General features: G+C 40.4%; 1 protein-coding gene across 2 annotated transcripts in view; it reads left to right on the forward strand.

Annotated features, from left to right (window-relative positions):
• CHN2 (chimerin 2) overlaps window positions 1-17,392 on the forward strand; it is a 152,904-nt gene that overhangs the window by 84,657 nt on the left and 50,855 nt on the right. The window contains exon 1 of one of the 2 annotated variants that reach the window (XM_063303826.1): window positions 543-1,420. The exons of the other annotated variant lie outside the window; for it this stretch is intronic. Coding sequence (XP_063159896.1) covers window positions 1,241-1,420 — 180 coding nt within the window. The 5' untranslated portion in view covers window positions 543-1,240. Of the gene's footprint in view, window positions 1-542; window positions 1,421-17,392 lie in introns of those variants that run through there. 2 annotated transcript variants of the gene reach the window in all.

Here is a 17,392-nt window from a genome sequence, read left to right on the forward strand (position 1 = left end):
AGTGTATTTCAAGATTATTCTGCCGGCCGGGTAGGGAGGGCTTCCCTTCCTACGTCAATACAAAGGAGTAGGGGCCTAAAATCAGTGTGCCTCTGTCGTTGCCCCCATGTTCTAGAACTCCTTGCCCTCGATATTCACTTTTTATTCTTCTACAAACTGATGAAAATGGTTTTGTTCCAGCAGGCATCCAGAGTGCAGACAATTTACCTGTGACATGGGCAGCCATTTTATCATAGCATTGTTCTATTATTGATTTTAATCTGTTGTTATATTGTAAATCACCAGTCGTCTAAATAAATATTATAACCTTTCTTTTCTGACAAAAGTCAAGACAACAATACAATGACACACTAGAAGATTGGTATCAGTAATAGAAGTTACTTTAGGCTAAATTAAAGATTACTTAATAAAAAGTAGGATAAAGTTAAATGTATGATTAAATGTAAATAAAAATTCCTTCCTTTGCACCTGAAAGCCATCTCGTAAGTTTCACAGGCTTTAAAAAAACTTTTAAAATAAGAAATATAATTCTGAATTTAATTACAGTTTTTTTCATGGGAAGTTTCACTAAAAGCTAAAACTTCAAGCAGCAGGTGTATAGCAAACCTAGTTAATTTAAAATGTATGGGATTTAGTCCCACATCTTTATTATCTCCTTCTTGAATGAAGGAAAAAAATTAGGTAATGCACTCTAAAAAATATCTGTCGCATTAAAGTTTCTTTAATGAATTCCATTACAAGAACATTATTTATAGCACTTGCACAGTCCTTCATTTCCCCCAGAAATTGTTGATCAATGATATGGGATACACTTCTAATGGATTTAGAGAAAAAAACTAGACAGCTGTTCAGTACTGATATTTTCCCCATTAACCTTTAAGTAATTGGAGTATCAGTATAAATGTAGCCATTTCATTCACTGCAAATTATGATCTGGTATTCACAGTACAGAAGTATCATTGATTATTAAAGTGTATTTCATAATATAGGTATAGTATGGAACAAGACGTGTTTAAAATACTTATTGTGGAAATGTTTGCACGTTTCTCAGTTCAGCAAAAACTGAACTAAAGTTCTCATAAAATGAAGTACACTCCTTTTTGTGCAACCTCCATCACTCTCCTGGCTCATCACAAATATTACAGAGCAGGAAAAAAAACAGCACCTGTTTCTTGTATCATTGCATAGATTATATGGCCCAGCATCCTCAGAGGACTGGAGCTACATCCCCTGTGCAAGAATGATTTCCACTGTGAGCAGCTTCTCCTGGAAAAGGATAAACTTTCTGTCATTTTCTCAAGGGCATTCTGGAAACAGTCATTACAAATTTTTGCACCTCCACTGCTCCTATCTTCTCCTGTTCTGTCCTGGTAAAACTCCAGGAAAAAGAGGTAGTTCTCCTTCAGGCAACAATGAACTTGTGACTGTTTGCAAGGGTTTTGCATGCATCCTCATGCATCTTCTTACATACAGATATCTTCCATATGTGCACTTGGAGTACATGTAAATATGAGTGAACAGAGTAATGTTTGGTCATCCCTACAAATGCATGCAAAGTGAGTAATATGAATTAATCCTGTGATTATTCATTCGGTTACTTTTGCTTTCAGTATAACTCAGGTTTTAAGATTTATTTATTTATTTGCACAGGCATGGTTAGGAGGAGGAAAGAAAAATTTCCTCCACTCCACTGATATGAACTAACCTTTTTCATTAGCTTCCATATTTCCTTCCTTCACAGATCAGGTCTGTGCACTCTGGCTATCTACTGGGCTTATGTTATTCCAGTCACTCTGACCAGTTTACAGACCTATAGTACTAAGATGTTACATATATTTATGTACACCAACATAAATTTCCTAACACTGAGGAATAACTGACACTTAGAAGACAGTCACCCAGCAGGAGGGAAGTAAACAAATATATCTCAAAGGTCTGCTGAAAAAGCTAGATTTGTGGAAGCCCTGATGAGTCAGATCCTGTCTGATGTCAGGGGGAATACTGTCCAGAACCAAGAATGCCTGACCTCAAGATCCTTCCAGGTGGCACTCTCTGAGGGTGAAGATCCAGAAAGAGCATTCTCTGTCATATTTAATGGGCAGACAGACCCCACTGGGAGTAAATGGTATTGTAGATATTCAGGTCCTGAACCATACAGGGATTTAAAGCTAACAACAAGCATCTTGACTTGCTTCTGAAACTAACAACAAGCATCTTGACTTGCTTCTGCACTAACAACCAGTGCAATTCTTGAAATGGAGATGTTAGAGGGGTAAACTACTGGTACTCATAACTATACCAGCCACTGCATTCTGGACCAGCTGAAGTTTTTTAATGTTCTTCAAGAATAGTCCCATGAAGAATGCATTGCAGTAGTCCAAATGGGAGGTGACCAAAGCATGAATGAGAGTGAGTAAAGCCTTCAGATCCAGGAAAGGCTGTAACTGGCACACAAGATGGATTTGTGGGAAGGCCTTCCTTGCCACAGCTGCCATCCACACTTTGTGCAAGGGCAATGAATGCAAGAGGACCCGCAGATCAATCCTGCATGGGAAACATGATCCTGCAGAAAGTGAAAGATGGAATATCTTTGGAAAAAGAGGGCTACCTTGCTAGGATTGAGTCTGTTTGTCCCATTCAGACCCTAACAGTTTCCCGATAGAACTTCAGCCACACTATCACTTCACAGAGATAGTGAAGTATAGCCAGCATACTGTTTAAACCCAACTTTCTGCCAATGAATAGCCTTCCCTCAGGGGCTTTATATAAACATAAATAAGGTCACCCATAACAGAGGGCCATTGGGTTCAATCTGATTGAAACTGCCCACTTAGGAAGGAGGAGAACCACACAGCACCTGCAACTCCCAGCCTATGCAGGCAGTGGCACTGAAGACTGCTGAAAGGTCAAGCACAAGTAGAAAGATTATATTTCTGTGGTCCCACCATAGGTCATACACAAGATTGATCATTGTAGATTTGGTTCCATAACTGAGTCTGAACCTTGCCTGAAAAGGCTCCAGATAATCTGTTTCTTCTGCAGATCTACCACCCTCTTAACACACTTCCTCAAAAGGAAAAGTTGGGGATGAGTCAGTAGCTATTTAAATTGCAGGTCAATAGATGGTTTCTTGAGGAGAGGACATACCACCCCTCCTCCAAGGAAGTAATGACCACTGCCCAAACACAATCTCCTGTCACCTCCCTAGAGGGTTTCTTATCCAAGAAGGGTAGGGATCCAGGCTACAAGTGATAGAGCTGATATTGTAGAGCCCTCTGTCTAATTCCTCAGACCAGCCAGCTGAAACTCATTCTGGGTAATCTTGCAAGTTGTAGCTTCAACTAGTCACTTCAACTAGGACCCATCCAGCTAGCATCCAAATCTGAGCAAATCTTAGCAATTTTATCCTCCAGACATCCCACACACTCTTCCCAGTGGCCCAATAAACACTCTTGGCCATATTTTCTTAACATGCACTGGGTCACTTTAAATAGAACAGCCAGATGGAACTCTGAGAATGCAGAGAAATCTTGCCCTTGCCACAGGTTAGGCTTAAATCTGAGATCTTACTCATGCTCAAATTTGCTCTTTGTTCTTTGCCAATTGCTACACCACACCCTATTCACAATCAGCTGCAATTATATAGTTGCACTTACTTGAGGGTCTCTTTCCTCAAGTTTGAGTTATAATGAATACATACGGCCTCCAAGTTTGTCTCTACTTCCTCCATGACTCCCATCTATTCAGTGTTAGAGGGAGTGAAAAATTGCAATATACAGTAGGAAAATGCATATGTATTAATCACCATACCTCATATTTCAGTTTGGTCTTCCACTGGCTATCACTTGGTTGATAGTAATTAAGCAAGTTTAATGTGAGCATTTTTGCTGTTGTGTAGATCTTGTTATACTGTATGTCTGGCTTAGGATATAGGAAAGATATTTACCAATTCATCATTGTTTCCCTTCATCACCCATCCTTCTTTTATTGTGACTTCTGTGGCAGTCTGGGGACCCTCGTTGCATTTTATAGGGTGGTAGGATTTTTTGTTTTTTTATTTTGTTTATTTGGCTGCAAGGCTTTAAAAGAATCATGGGAAATCTGCAAAAAGTTGTTCAGAGAGAGAAAGCAACATAAAATATTCCCATGAATAGGAATATGGAATAGAACAATAGAGTGGTTAAATGGTAGGTGTAGTGAAAGGTTTCATTATATCAAATTTTTCTAAAGTAGCTGGCTTAGTAATGGAAATTAATAATGGGGTATTCTGATTTTAAAGATCATTCCTTTTTTTGTCAGAAGCTACATTATTGGCACTCAAAGAATACAGTAGGCTTAAATGCATATTCTGTAGTTTCAGAAATAGGAGAATGCTTTGATTGGGAATATTATGTTTTCATTTAACTCTGCTATTGGTACATTTATATGAAATTTCTATGATTGTTATATTTTATTTCATCCCAGTTTGAAAATCTTGCTTTTAAATTAAAGAAAATAAAATGTTTACTTTTATTAGGTGCTATTTCTGTTAATCATTTCATATGGTGGTATTAAGAAAAGTTATCTACACAGGGTATAGAAATATACACCTGAGAATTAGATATACCTAGTGCTTTTAAGATTTGAGGTGGGATGAGTACAGAGTGGCTTCAGAGTATGGGTTTGTGCTTTATTTAACTATTTATCAATTAATCACATTTATATAGCTGCCCATCTCACAGTAAAGTAACTCTAGGTGGCTTACAATAAAAACCATCATAAAAAACTAAATGTTAAAAACTATAATTAAAAGACATCAACAATATTACTAATAGCAAAATAATGGAGAAGACTGATGTTAAAAACAATGTAGCCATCTCATCAAATTGCTATTTCTTTGAGATCCCCAGGCCTGCTGACATAGCCATGTTTTAAGGGACCTCTGGATGGATGTCAAGGACATCTTTTGACTGGAACCACTTGTATACAGGCAGGGAAGATCCAGTATCCAAAATCAAGGATTGTATATGGTGTTCCTTTACTGAAACATCTGCATAGTATCATAAATGAGGGTTTTTAGGATAAGAAGTGGCATATAAGTACTCTTAAGAAATAATGAATAGATAAAACATCAGGCTGGTAGTCTTGAAAGGTCTGGTGGAACTAATAGACCCATTGGAAATCAGGGGAAACTGATTCAAGATGCCCCTTCCTTCTCCTATTGGTTATCAGTACTATCAAACTAATAGCTATAGATGCAGTGTAGATATTAAAGTTAAAGAAAAGCTTTCCAAAAGAAAAAACACAGAAAAGCAAGAAAAAGGGAAAGTAACAAAGAATTCCAAATAATATAAAGCAATGAAATAAAATCAGAGAATTTTACCTACTTGAATAGAATGTTTGTTTGTTTGATTGGTTTAATATATGTGTGTGTGTGTGTTTATTAAGTTTACAGCAAAGATTTAAAAACTACAGAAAAACAAACTACAAAAAGAAAAAAACTAAAAAAGGTGTGAAACACACACAAAAAGAAATTTTAAGATTACATAGAAAGATGACTTCCAGCTTTCAATAGCAAAAATATACAATTTCCGTAATCAAACCCTTACTTTTTGTCAAACCAAAATCACATTATTTTTATCAATCCCTTCATTAACACATACAAACCACTAATACAATTGCTCTTTCCTCTTATGTAAAAAGTATATTATATACAAATTTCTAAATCATCATCCCTCCCCCTTAAAGCAACACCCATTTAATTCCTTCCTTCCTACCACTATTCTATATATTTCTGTCCACTATAATAAAAAACAAATTATAGAAACATACAAGCTGTCTATTTTTATAATGAATAATACTACAACAAATTAAGCCTATTAAGTTTAAAAGCCAAATATTATTATAACTTATCAATACTTTCTAAATCATACAGATCAAAATCCTGTAAATCTTAGTCCAAATCATTAAGAAAATGAAATCATAATAACCTTCATTTTCCATCCATTTACACATTTTTAATTTTTTTACCCCTCCTCAAAATATACCAGGGCATTTACATATCTCCCTATTACACATAAGGCATTTTATTTACAAACATCCAACAGTCCCACTAGCACCTTCAAAAACTTAGACTTCTCAGCAAAAAGGACTCCCACAAAACATATTCTCTTCTTTCCCAAAATGCTGGTTCAGATAGTCATAACATCGCCCCAACAGAGTAACTCCGTGTACAAGCTTAAACTCAGACAGTTGCTTTAACCCATTCAGCACCAAACTATAATCCTCCCCTAACATTACTTTAATCTCACTAACAGAAAATTCCTCATCTTTTCCAAAATCAACAACATCCATCATAATATTTTCATTCAGATGGCCCAATTTAGCAACAATAACTTCTCCAATGTCCAGAATACTCTGCAGGATAGCTTGACAGCACCCTGAACAGATCTCTTTTAAATCCTAATGGAATAAGAGGTCTTCCTTAAACAGCTCCATGCTTCAAATAGTAGATTCAAACAGTAGATTATGGCACCCTCTAGTGACTTGACTTACAGAAAAAAGGAGTTAATGAGTTAATAGAAAAACTTCCATCTAAAATTAGCAAAAGAAAATATACTAGCAGACAGGTCCCAAAAGAAACGAACAGAAAATTTAAAATTCGAAACAGCAATCCCAACATGTAAGAAGATATTCCTCCTTCAAATTCAGTAGCAAAAATAGTAACAGGAAGGCATTTATATATTTTCAATCTTCATTACACTTTAAATGGGAAAACAAGCCAAAACTGTAACAAATTTAAAATATACTCCAGAAATAATGATAAGCACCAAGAGATTTGACTTCTTCTGACTGTAGAAAGCTTCTCATAGGGTACATAACTTAAAAATAATTTGGTGTTTTAGAAATGAGAAGGCAGGACTTACTGTCCCTTTAAAAAGGCTACAAGCGTGGCACGGAAGAGATGAAATCCCAGACTCTGGGTGGAGTCTTGCCGATCGATCGCGCACACCGTCCATGGTCTCCTGGCTACAGCTCATCATCTGGAGGACAAATGGGTCGATTCCAGCATTTTCCTTGCCTGGAAACACGCTCTAGGCTACAGGAGAAACCAGCCTGTGCCCCCCAAAAAAGCCACAATGCCAGCTCTCCCCACATAACTCACCGCAGGGACAGCTGATCAGTCCACCATTTCCCACTGGAAGTCCTTTTGATGGGTTTAATATCAAAGCATATGCAACTTCTTGAAAATAAAATAACCTGAAAAGATCATCTTTGAACTCTGAATTAGGTGGTTTCAAGAGATGAAGTCAGGATAAAGACTCACATGTTTATGGGTGTCTGATTATAAGGGAGAGCCAGTTTGGTGCAGTGGTTAAGGTGCTGGCCTAGAAACCAGGAGACTATGAGTTCTAGGCCTTCCTTGGGCATGAAAGCCAGATGGGTGACTTTGGGCCAGTAACACTCTCTCAGCCCAACCCACTTCACAGGGTTGTTGTTGTGGGGAACATAGGCATATTAGCTATGTTCTCTGCCTTGAGTTTTATATAAAGAAGGGTTTAAAACATAATAATAGTAGTAGTAATAATAATAATGAAAACCAGCTTATTATCAGAAACAATTTGTTCAGTGGCTCTGTCAGAGCGGTCGGTTCAATCCACCTTCTGTTAAGCTCTCAGAGCAGAGAGATATTGATAAATTATGTCATGCCCCCATGTATGGAGTTTTACATGACTTCCATATACCCCTTTTGGTGGGGAAGAATTTCTCTATTTTTCATATTGTATATCCTGTGTGATATACTTCCTTGATGTGAAATATACCCCATAGCAGGTTACAAAATTATTTACTCTAAATTTAAGTTGTCAAAGGGAGTTACGTTAAGCTCTCTCTCCACTGTTACATTTTTTAAATAATTAACCAACAGTTTCTAATATACCACTACTGTCACGTTCACTGTTTCAATGTGCACTGTACATTGTAAAGTTTCACATGCCATGGCGCTGATGCGCGTTTCTGTTTGGGAGGGAGCTGCTGTGAAACCTTGTGCCAAGCTCTGTATCTATGTTCATTTCAATGGAATGTGTTTGGGTTATGTGCTCTGCTCAAGAACTTTTCCCACGGACCATCATAAGCCGTTAGGAGCACCTGGGATTGTGAGCTTGGGAAGATTCTACGGGGGGAGGGATCTCATTTGTACCGAGGGTTTTTAGTTTGCATTTGGCGCGCTTCTTCCATTCTCAGCTTTCTTTGTGATCCCACATACTATTCTTTAATAAATCAGATATCTTTGTGATCCTGCTTATGAGTCTGATGGTGTTTTAGAATAGGCAATCCTTACATAAAGCTGAGAATCACCAAAGTTGTACCGTTAGCTCCTACCAAGATTAGTTTCTTGTGAGGGAAAACAGTTAACGATGGCAGAATCCAAGCTCACGACCGGGAGACTTGAGGAGCCGACTGGCTTGATGCCCGAGTTGACGGTCAGGAGCTGAGAACTGAGCCTCACCCCAGAACCTTCAGGTTTCTGGCAGAATTCGAGTTTCAGCCCTGAGGTAGAGGAATCCGACTATGGGAGAGCACCAGAGCAACTGGCACCCAGCGAATCGCCCGCAGAGTTGATCACCTGGGATGAAATGGGAGAACCCCAGCCAGGGACGTCCCAGGCGTCCTGGAAGTATCGGTTCCCACTGACCCCAAACATAGAATCTACCACGGTATCAACAGGGAGACAGCCTAACACGCAAGGGAGGGAGGGAGGAATCTCAAACCCCTGAAAGGCTAAGAGTGGTAGAGGCCAAAATAGAATCCATGAAGTACATGCTAAAAACCCTGTCTCTGTCAAGGGGGGGGGGGGCAGCCGAGGCGCGAAGGAGATTCCAGCTCCACGCAATCATCCTCCATCCCCTCACCCGGACCGCCGGCGGAGCAGGGCCGGAGACGGCGCCGGGATGAATCTCCACCCCGCAGAGTTCGACCATCAGTGTCCCCACCCCGAGGAGGGAGAACTACTGTAACCTGGGGCCCAACCACTCAAGCAGCCGCTGATTCAGCTCCAACAGGAGTGGGGGTGAAAGACTTTTCTGTCAAGTTTGATGGGGATCCAACTAAGTTGTCTTTCTTTCTCACTAATGCTAAAAGTTACATGAGGCAGTTTGGACCATACTTCCCTTCCGAAGAGGCTAAAATAACTGCCATTGTCACCAAGCTGAAGGGACGAGCGGCTGACTGGTATGTTCAATTAAGTGAGGTTGACTCCCCTGAGCTTGAGAATTTTGAGGAATTCATGTGGGCGTTAAAGCTGCATTTTGAGGATCCTCTAGCCAAGGCAAAGACTAAAAAGGCACTGAAGGATCTTACCCAGGGCCAACTGTCTGTAGCTGATTACACCCTGGAGTTTAAGGCTTTAGCTGGGAAAATCCCCGACTGGTCTCAGTCAACCTTAATAGAATGGTTTAAAGAGGGACTCAACAGGGACATCCTGCGGTGGGCGTTGTGTAGAGACGACCCAGAGACATTGTACGAATGGATCTGTCTGGCCGGCAAAGCTGAGCATGCCCAGCATACCTTCATGCAAACCAAACGACCTGAAAAACAACCAGCTACCGTGAGGGGACCCCGAAGTGCTGCAACTGCTACCCGGCCAGGCTATAGAGCCTGGGAAGAGGAGAGAGATTGGCGCTATGCGAGGGGTCAGTGTCTCCAATGCGGAAAGGAAGGGCATCGAGCAGTTGATTGCCCAAAAGCCAAGGCTGGAGATCGAGCCAGCCAAATTGCTGCCCCCCTCACGGCGGATGACAGCAGCCAAGGGGGCAGACGATGCTGAGGAAGTACTCTACTTCTCAGGAGACGCTGAAGACGACTCTAAGGAGCCGGCGGGAAACGCCAGCCACCTGCCATGAAGAGCATCTGTGGGCAGGTGGAGGAGGATGGGCGTGAGGATGCTATGGTGAGTGCTGACTGTCCCATTCTAACAGTAAAAGTGAAATTGGGCTCCCGCACAAAGACTACAGAGGTCTGGGCTTTAGTTGACTCTGGGTGTTCCAGGTGTTTGATTCACCCTGATCTGGTTGCTGCTTTGGACCTGCCTAGCTTTCCCCTCCAGCAGCCTTTGATCTTCACACAGTTGGATGGTTCAACAGTGGGGGGGAGGGGGCAACCCATTTCACTGGAATTGTCGCAATGCAAATGGGCAGCCACCTTGAGACTTTAAAATTTGTAGTGGCACCTGTTGGCAACCCCTTGGTAATTCTGGGGATTCCCTGGTTGACCTATCAAAGCCCATATATAAACTGGGAACAAAGAACTCTGACTTTTAAGGATGGGTTTTACCAAGCCCCTACCGTGGAGAGGGCTGCAAGTGCGGGGGTTGGAAGGGCTGCAATTGCCACGCCGTGCCCTAGTTTGGCATGTTTAGAAGGCTTGCCCGATCGATACCAAGATTTTGCAGACGTCTTTGGAGAAATGGAAGCAGATCAGCTACCTCCCCATTGGAAAACTGATTGTGCAACAGAGATGGTTCCTAACAGTCAATTGCCCAAGCCAAAAATTTATCCAATGACTCAGAAGGAGCTTGGGGCATTACGGGACTTTATCGACAAAAATCTGTCAAGGAGGTTTATTGAACCTGCAAATTCCCCAGTTGGGGCCCCTGTGCTATTCCGGGAAAAGAAAGATGGCACGCTTCGACTCTGTACAGACTATCGGGTTAAATTCCATCTCAATCTGCAACAAATACCCTCGGCCGCTCATGAAGGACTTGTTAGCTCATTTGTCAAAGGGCAAGATTTTCTCCAAGCTCGATCTTCGTGAAGCCTATTTTCACATCCGCATACGAGCTGGAGATGAGTGGAAAACCGCTTTTAATTGTCCACTGGGTTCATTTCAGTACAAAGTCCTCCCTTTTGGGTTAGCAGGGGCACCCGGAGTCTTCATGCAATTGATTAATGAAGTATTACATGATCATTTGTTTAAAGGGGTCCTGGTTTATTTGGACAATGTGCTCATTTACACTGAATCCGAGGAGGAACACGAACGCCTTCTCAAACAGGTGTTAAGTAAGCTTAGAGATGCCAAGCTTTATGCCAAGCTTTCCAAATGTGAGTTTCACAGAACCCAACTTGACTATCTAGGCTATAGGGTATCTGACAAGGGCATTGAAATGGACCCTGAAAAAATTCAGGCGATTTTAAGTTGGGAACGTCCCTGCACCCAATGCAATTGCAAAGTTTCCTAGGGTTCAGTAATTACTATCGCCAATTTATCCAGGGGTTCGCTGAGATTGCTTTGCCCCTTACTGATTTGCTCTGTACCAAGGGTTTGGGGGAGACACGCAAGGTAAAAAACCCTGGGGCAGTGCTGAATTGGACGCCTGAATGCCAGGCAGTATTCGAGAAGTTAAAAACCCTCTTCACTGCTGAGCCTATTTTACAGCACCCCGATCCTGAACGCCCATTTGTGGTCCAAGTTGATGCTTCTGACTTCTCAGTTGGGGCTATATTGTTACAGAGAGATTCTGAAAATCACTTGAAACCCTGCACTTATTTGTCCAGAAAATTTTCTGAAACTAAACGCCAGTGGCATGTTTGGGAAAAAGAGGCTTTTGCTGTAAAAGCCGCTTAGGAAGCCTGGCATCACCTCCTAGAAGGTGCTAAATGCCCTTTCGAGGTTTGGACTGATCACAGGAATTTGGAAGCCCTCCGCATCCCCCGGCGTCTCAGTCCTAAATAAATTCGCTGGGCTCAGTTTTTCAGTCGCCTTAACTTCCAGCTAAAATTTATTCCAGGAAAGAAAAACTTTCTGGCCAATGTTTTGTCACGTTTACCTCAGGACCTTGACCACGTGGCAGATATAGTTGGAACTGTTCTAATTGAACCACAACTGGGCTTGGTTGCCGTCACTCGGAGCCAGACCCATGCGCAGGCAACCCCGCCCCCAGCCCCGTCTGGGAAGTGGAGAGTGCAAGTTCCTTGTCAGTTACAGAAGGACTTTCTTCAGGCGCTGAAATCTGACACTTGGTTGCTAGCTAATAGAGACAATGTTTCTTTTGAAAACGGTCTGGCATGGGTGGAACACCACCTCTATGTGCCTGAAACTTTAAGAGCTGATGTTTTGCAGCATTCCCATGATGATAAACTTGCTGGACACTTTGGTTTTGTCAAAACCTTGCATTTGGTTCACTGTCAATTTTGGTGGCCAACCTTAAGGCGTGATGTAAAAGACTATGTTGCTTCCTGTCCTGTTTGTGCCATGTCAAAGCGTAAAGGAGGTAAACCACAGATGCTTCTACAGCCAGTGGCCAGCCCATCCCGTCCCTGGGATGAGATTTCTATGGATTTTATTGTGGACCTACCTCCCAGTCAGAAGAAAACTGTCATTTGGGTTGTAAAAGATTTTTTATCCAAACAAGCCCATTTCATTCCATGTGCGTCCATCCCGTCGGCCCCGCAATTGGCCCGCCTATTACTCATCCACATCTACTGTCTCCACGGTAGCCCCTCTAATTTGGTCAGTGACCGCGGGACACAGTTCATTTCCCAGTTTTGGAAATCATTTTTAAAATTGATTGGCACCGAACAGGCGCTGTCCGCATCGTCACATCCTGAGACTGATGGATCTACTGACGTTTTGAACTCTGCCCTTGAACAATTCCTTAGAGCATACATAAACTACCATCAGGACAATTGGGTGGACTTGCTGCCTTTTGCTGAAGTGGCTTACAACAATGCTGTCCATCAGAGGCAAACCCCTTTTCGTGTGGTTTCTGGTCACAACTTTGTTCCCATCCCTGAGCTGCCACAAACCCCTCCCCAATCCTGTTCTGCCTCTGACTGGGCTGTTAAGCTGGCTGATTCCTGGCTGGTGATTCAACAGGCTTTGGCTGATGCCCAGGCTGCTTACAAGCTTCAAGCCGATAAACGTTCTTTGCAACACGATTTCAAAATTGGGGATCAAGTATATCTCTCTACGAAATTCATCAAGTCCCCACAACCCTCTAAAAAACTTGCTCCCAAGTTCATTGGTCCTTTCCCTATTGTTGGTCTTATCAATCCAGTTACTGTTAAGTTGGACCTGCCTCACAATTTGAAACGCTTGCACCCTGTTTTCCATTGCAGCCTGCTCAAGCCTGTCCACCACTCTTTCCGCTGGCATCCCCAACCTCCTCCTCCAATCATGATTGACGGCCAGCAGCACTTTGAAGTCAAGGAGGTCGTTGATTCTCGCAAGCTTTGAGGCACCCTCCAGTACCTGATCTGCTGGAAACACTTTCCTCATTCTGAATGGGTGCCTGCTCGCCACGTTAATGCTCCTGATTTAGTTAACTGTTTCCACTTGGCTTACCCTTTGAAGCCTGCTGCTTAGTGTTTTCTTTCTTTTGGGGGGGCAGTATGTCATGTTCACTGTTTCAATGTGCACGGTACATCGTAAAGTTTCACATGCCATGGCGCTGACGCGCGTTTCTGTTTGGAAGGGAGCTGCTGTGAAACCTTGTGCCAAGCTCTGTATCTATGTTCATTTCAATGGAATGTGTTTGGGTTATGTGCTCTGCTCAAGGACTTTTCCCACGTACCATCAGAAGCCGTTAGGAGCACCTGGGATTGTGAGCTTGGGAAGATTCTACGGGGGGAGGGATCTCATTTGTACCGAGGGTTTTTAGTTTGCATTTGGCGCGCTTCTTCCATTCTCAGCTTTCTTTGTGATCCCACATACTATTCTTTAATAAATCAGATATCTTTGTGATCCTGCTTATGAGTCTGATGGTGTTTTAGAATAGACAATTCTTACAACTACTTTATCACCTTTGCTTCCCTTTTTTCAACAACACATTTCTCAATATCCATCAGCACATATTACATATACAGAAGAATGGCATACAGACAGACACACACACACACACACACCAAATTTAGAATCAGCCCACCTTTTTTGTGGCCTTCTATACCTACTTGATTACCACTGCAGATAATTGATGCCATGCTTGCCTGCCAATTGAAAAAGGTAGCACATGAAAACTGTACTGAAAGCTTTAAAGCAGACTTAAACTTCTGTTTTCTAATTCCTGCATTATTGCCAGTTCTCATATAAACAGGTACACAGATCTGCCATTTCAGACCAAAACTGCAGTGCACTAATTACTTGTCATCATGTATTCCTGTATGTCTAATTCTGAAACGTATCCTAAGAAAGTGAATTTAGCTATTTAATAGTACAGTCATTTGCATGTTGACAGAAATTTTACTGTGATTAGCCAGCAACCAGGTAGCAATCCTGTACATATTTGCAGAATTAAAATCCACAGTATTCAGTGGACTTTACTTAATAAGTCTGTTTAAGGTTTTAATCATAACTACTGACAGTGGAAATTAGCCAAAATAAAAACCAAGTGTTCAAATTCTAAAATTTTGTTTTTCATCGAACCATCACATCTGTTTTTGGTGTCAATTCACACAAAGGAAATGGAAAAGCAAAATGGGTGGAAAATCCAGTGATCTCTGCTGCATATCTCACAAGCTGTCATTTGGGTATAGGAATGTAAGAACATAATGAAAACCTGGGAATGTAATTCTTGCGGTCTTTATTATTCTATGTATAATAATATGAGTCTGCAGTGGGACATGGGAGTCCTTAAATCATGATAAATGTTATCTACAATTGCCTGACACTAACCGAGGTTCTGATCTGTTACTTCACTAGAACAAAGTTCTGTATTTCTAACTATCTTTTTTATTACTTTACTCTACTTTGGGAATTACAATCTGCTTGGGTGTTCTCTCACTTAAAACTATGAAATAGAGAGAGCAATCATAACTGACTATGTTCTTGAAAGATATTTTAGTGATCTTACTAACATCAAGAAAATGTAGCAGAAGAATCAATTCAAGCCTGTTGAGTTATAAGAATTTGAATGCTAAAACCTTTTCTCTAACTCCGCTGTCAGCTGAGAGTTCCTTATAGTGTTTCAGGTTATGTGCATAGATCTACATAAAGGATAGATTGGTAGGCTCAGTTTTGACAGCACTAAACATGTATTGGGGAAGAGAGGCAAATGCTAATAGATGCTATTTCTCTGCTTTGCAGTGCAGGCACTGCTCTGAGTGTAAGAAGAAGTCTGCTGGATTAAGCTCACATCGGCTAATCCAACCGGCTGTTTACACAGTGATCCAGTCACAGTGAGACCTTCAGATAGTTCAGAAGGCAATGAGTCCCCCTCCTGCTTCTGTTCACACCACGTGGGACACTGTCTCAGTACATAGAAGCCCCATCTTCCATAAACGTTGATAGACCTTTTTTCCATTATTTTGTCCAGTCCTCTACTCTATCGCTCATGCACATTGTTTGCTCAAGCACTTTATTTGAATTCATATTTAGGAGATGTGAAATTGTAAAAATGATAGGATTTTTTTTTTATTCCAAAGGATGCTAAGATAAAATATGAACCTTCTAGTTTAAATATCAAAGAAAGTTCAATTCTTGGAAGTATAATTAGTCACAGAGATAATTCTAAACCCCATATCCCTAAAGGATTCTGATTTACATTTTCCTCCTTCACTAAGGGAATTTCAGCAATTCTTTGCCCCAGAACATAAATGAACAGGCATTTTTCATACTAAGCCAATCACTTTGTTTCTGTTTGATCTCTAAGGTTCTTTTTATGTCTTTTTAACTGCTTATCTGACTCTACGAACCCTTCCAAATGACAGTTTTCTCTTAAAAGTGGCATTTATTACTCTTCTGAGTGTAAAAGAAACAAGGTCTTTTTGAGCATTGGGATTCCTCCATAAAATCCATTTCATTAGCTTAGTCAGGGGGACACTATGATAACAGATTTGGGGAAAACGTGGAAAGTGGCATTTTATCATTTCAAACAAAAGAAAAGCTTCTGATCTGATATTTTTTTCAAGATTTAAAGGATTAAGAATCAAGTGATTTTATGTATATAAGTTGCAAATGTGTTGAATTAGGGAATATGATAAAAATGTAGTAATTAACTGCCATAACAGACCAACTTCTATCCTGCTAATACAGACTAGACTGACTGAAGTTTCAAAAAATATCACTAAATCTCACAAGAATTATATCTAAAAGGTATAGTTATTAGGTAATTGCAATTTTTCTTTAATACATTCAAATTATTGTACTACAGATATAAGTGAATGTGTTTGTAGAATAAAAACATGCTATTTTCTAAATACTGTATCAAGTATAAAAGTATTTTCTTTTTTCTGCTTTTTGTGATTATTTTATTTTTGAATATTGATTAATTTGTGTGATCCAAATGTTGCTTTGTTGGATTCATGATATATAAATTCACCATTAATGACTTCTGTAGCAAATACTCACTAAGGATAATATGGTTTGCACCAGTGGTGAAAACTTAAAGACATACCAGCTGGAAGCCATAGCTTGCATAGTCTAAGTCTGGGAACAGCAGCAATGATTCCTGTTTCTAGTAATGTTTATATTTGGTCTGTCTTTCCAAAGCCTGTGGAAGACAACAATGAAACCACAAATGGATGTAATTCACAAGACATGAGTCTGCTCTCAATCATGCATGGGTGCCAGACTAAGCATTTCATCTGATTCCAAAACTTAGTTACACTCTCGCTTATTTTTTTTTAAAATTAAAAACCTACATATTTGGGAAAAAAATATTTCAAATGAGATGGGGTCTTAATTTTTTTTTTAGATTTTTTTATCCTACCTTTATTATTTTTATAAATAACTCAAGGCGGGGAACATACCTAATGCTCCTTTCTCCTCCTATCTTCCCCACAACAGCAACCCTGTGAGGTGAGTTGGGCGGAGAGAGAGTGACTGGCCCAAGGTCACCCAGCCGGCTTCCATGCCTAAGGTGGGAATAGAACTCTCAGTCTCCTGGTTTCTAGCCTGGAGCCTTAACCACTAGACCAAATATGCTGATCTTCAGTAAATATTGATGTCAAATACAACAACTGAAGGCACCAAGCATTAATGTGTAGATGATATTGAGCTATCATATTAGATGGTGAAACTTTTTATTCAGTCTGAGACCCATCTGCTCAACTACTAGAAAGTAGCTGCTCAGATATTTATTAAAGCAACTTTCCAATTATATTTTATTTGCCTATATGCTGAAGCTTGTATATATGACATATTGGGTGATACCCACCATATAGGATCATGCTGTGCATGCATAATCTGGCATATATTTTTTGTATTTTAAGGACAAATTAAGGCCTGGCTTAATATTGAATGTGTAGATAGTAAGTTCCCAAAATACATAAAAATTGGCAAAAACTGTTCCTTCCCTAAGTCTTAAATGGATACACATTTTTAAATAAAACTTTCCTCAGAAGCAATGGCTTTACTATTGATTTACTATTGAACAATTGATTTACTATTAGTTCTAGTTCCATAATGGAGCAAATAAATT

The sequence above is a fragment of the Candoia aspera genome, chromosome 4 (assembly GCF_035149785.1).
Source record: "Candoia aspera isolate rCanAsp1 chromosome 4, rCanAsp1.hap2, whole genome shotgun sequence".
Lineage (NCBI taxonomy): Eukaryota > Metazoa > Chordata > Lepidosauria > Squamata > Boidae > Candoia > Candoia aspera.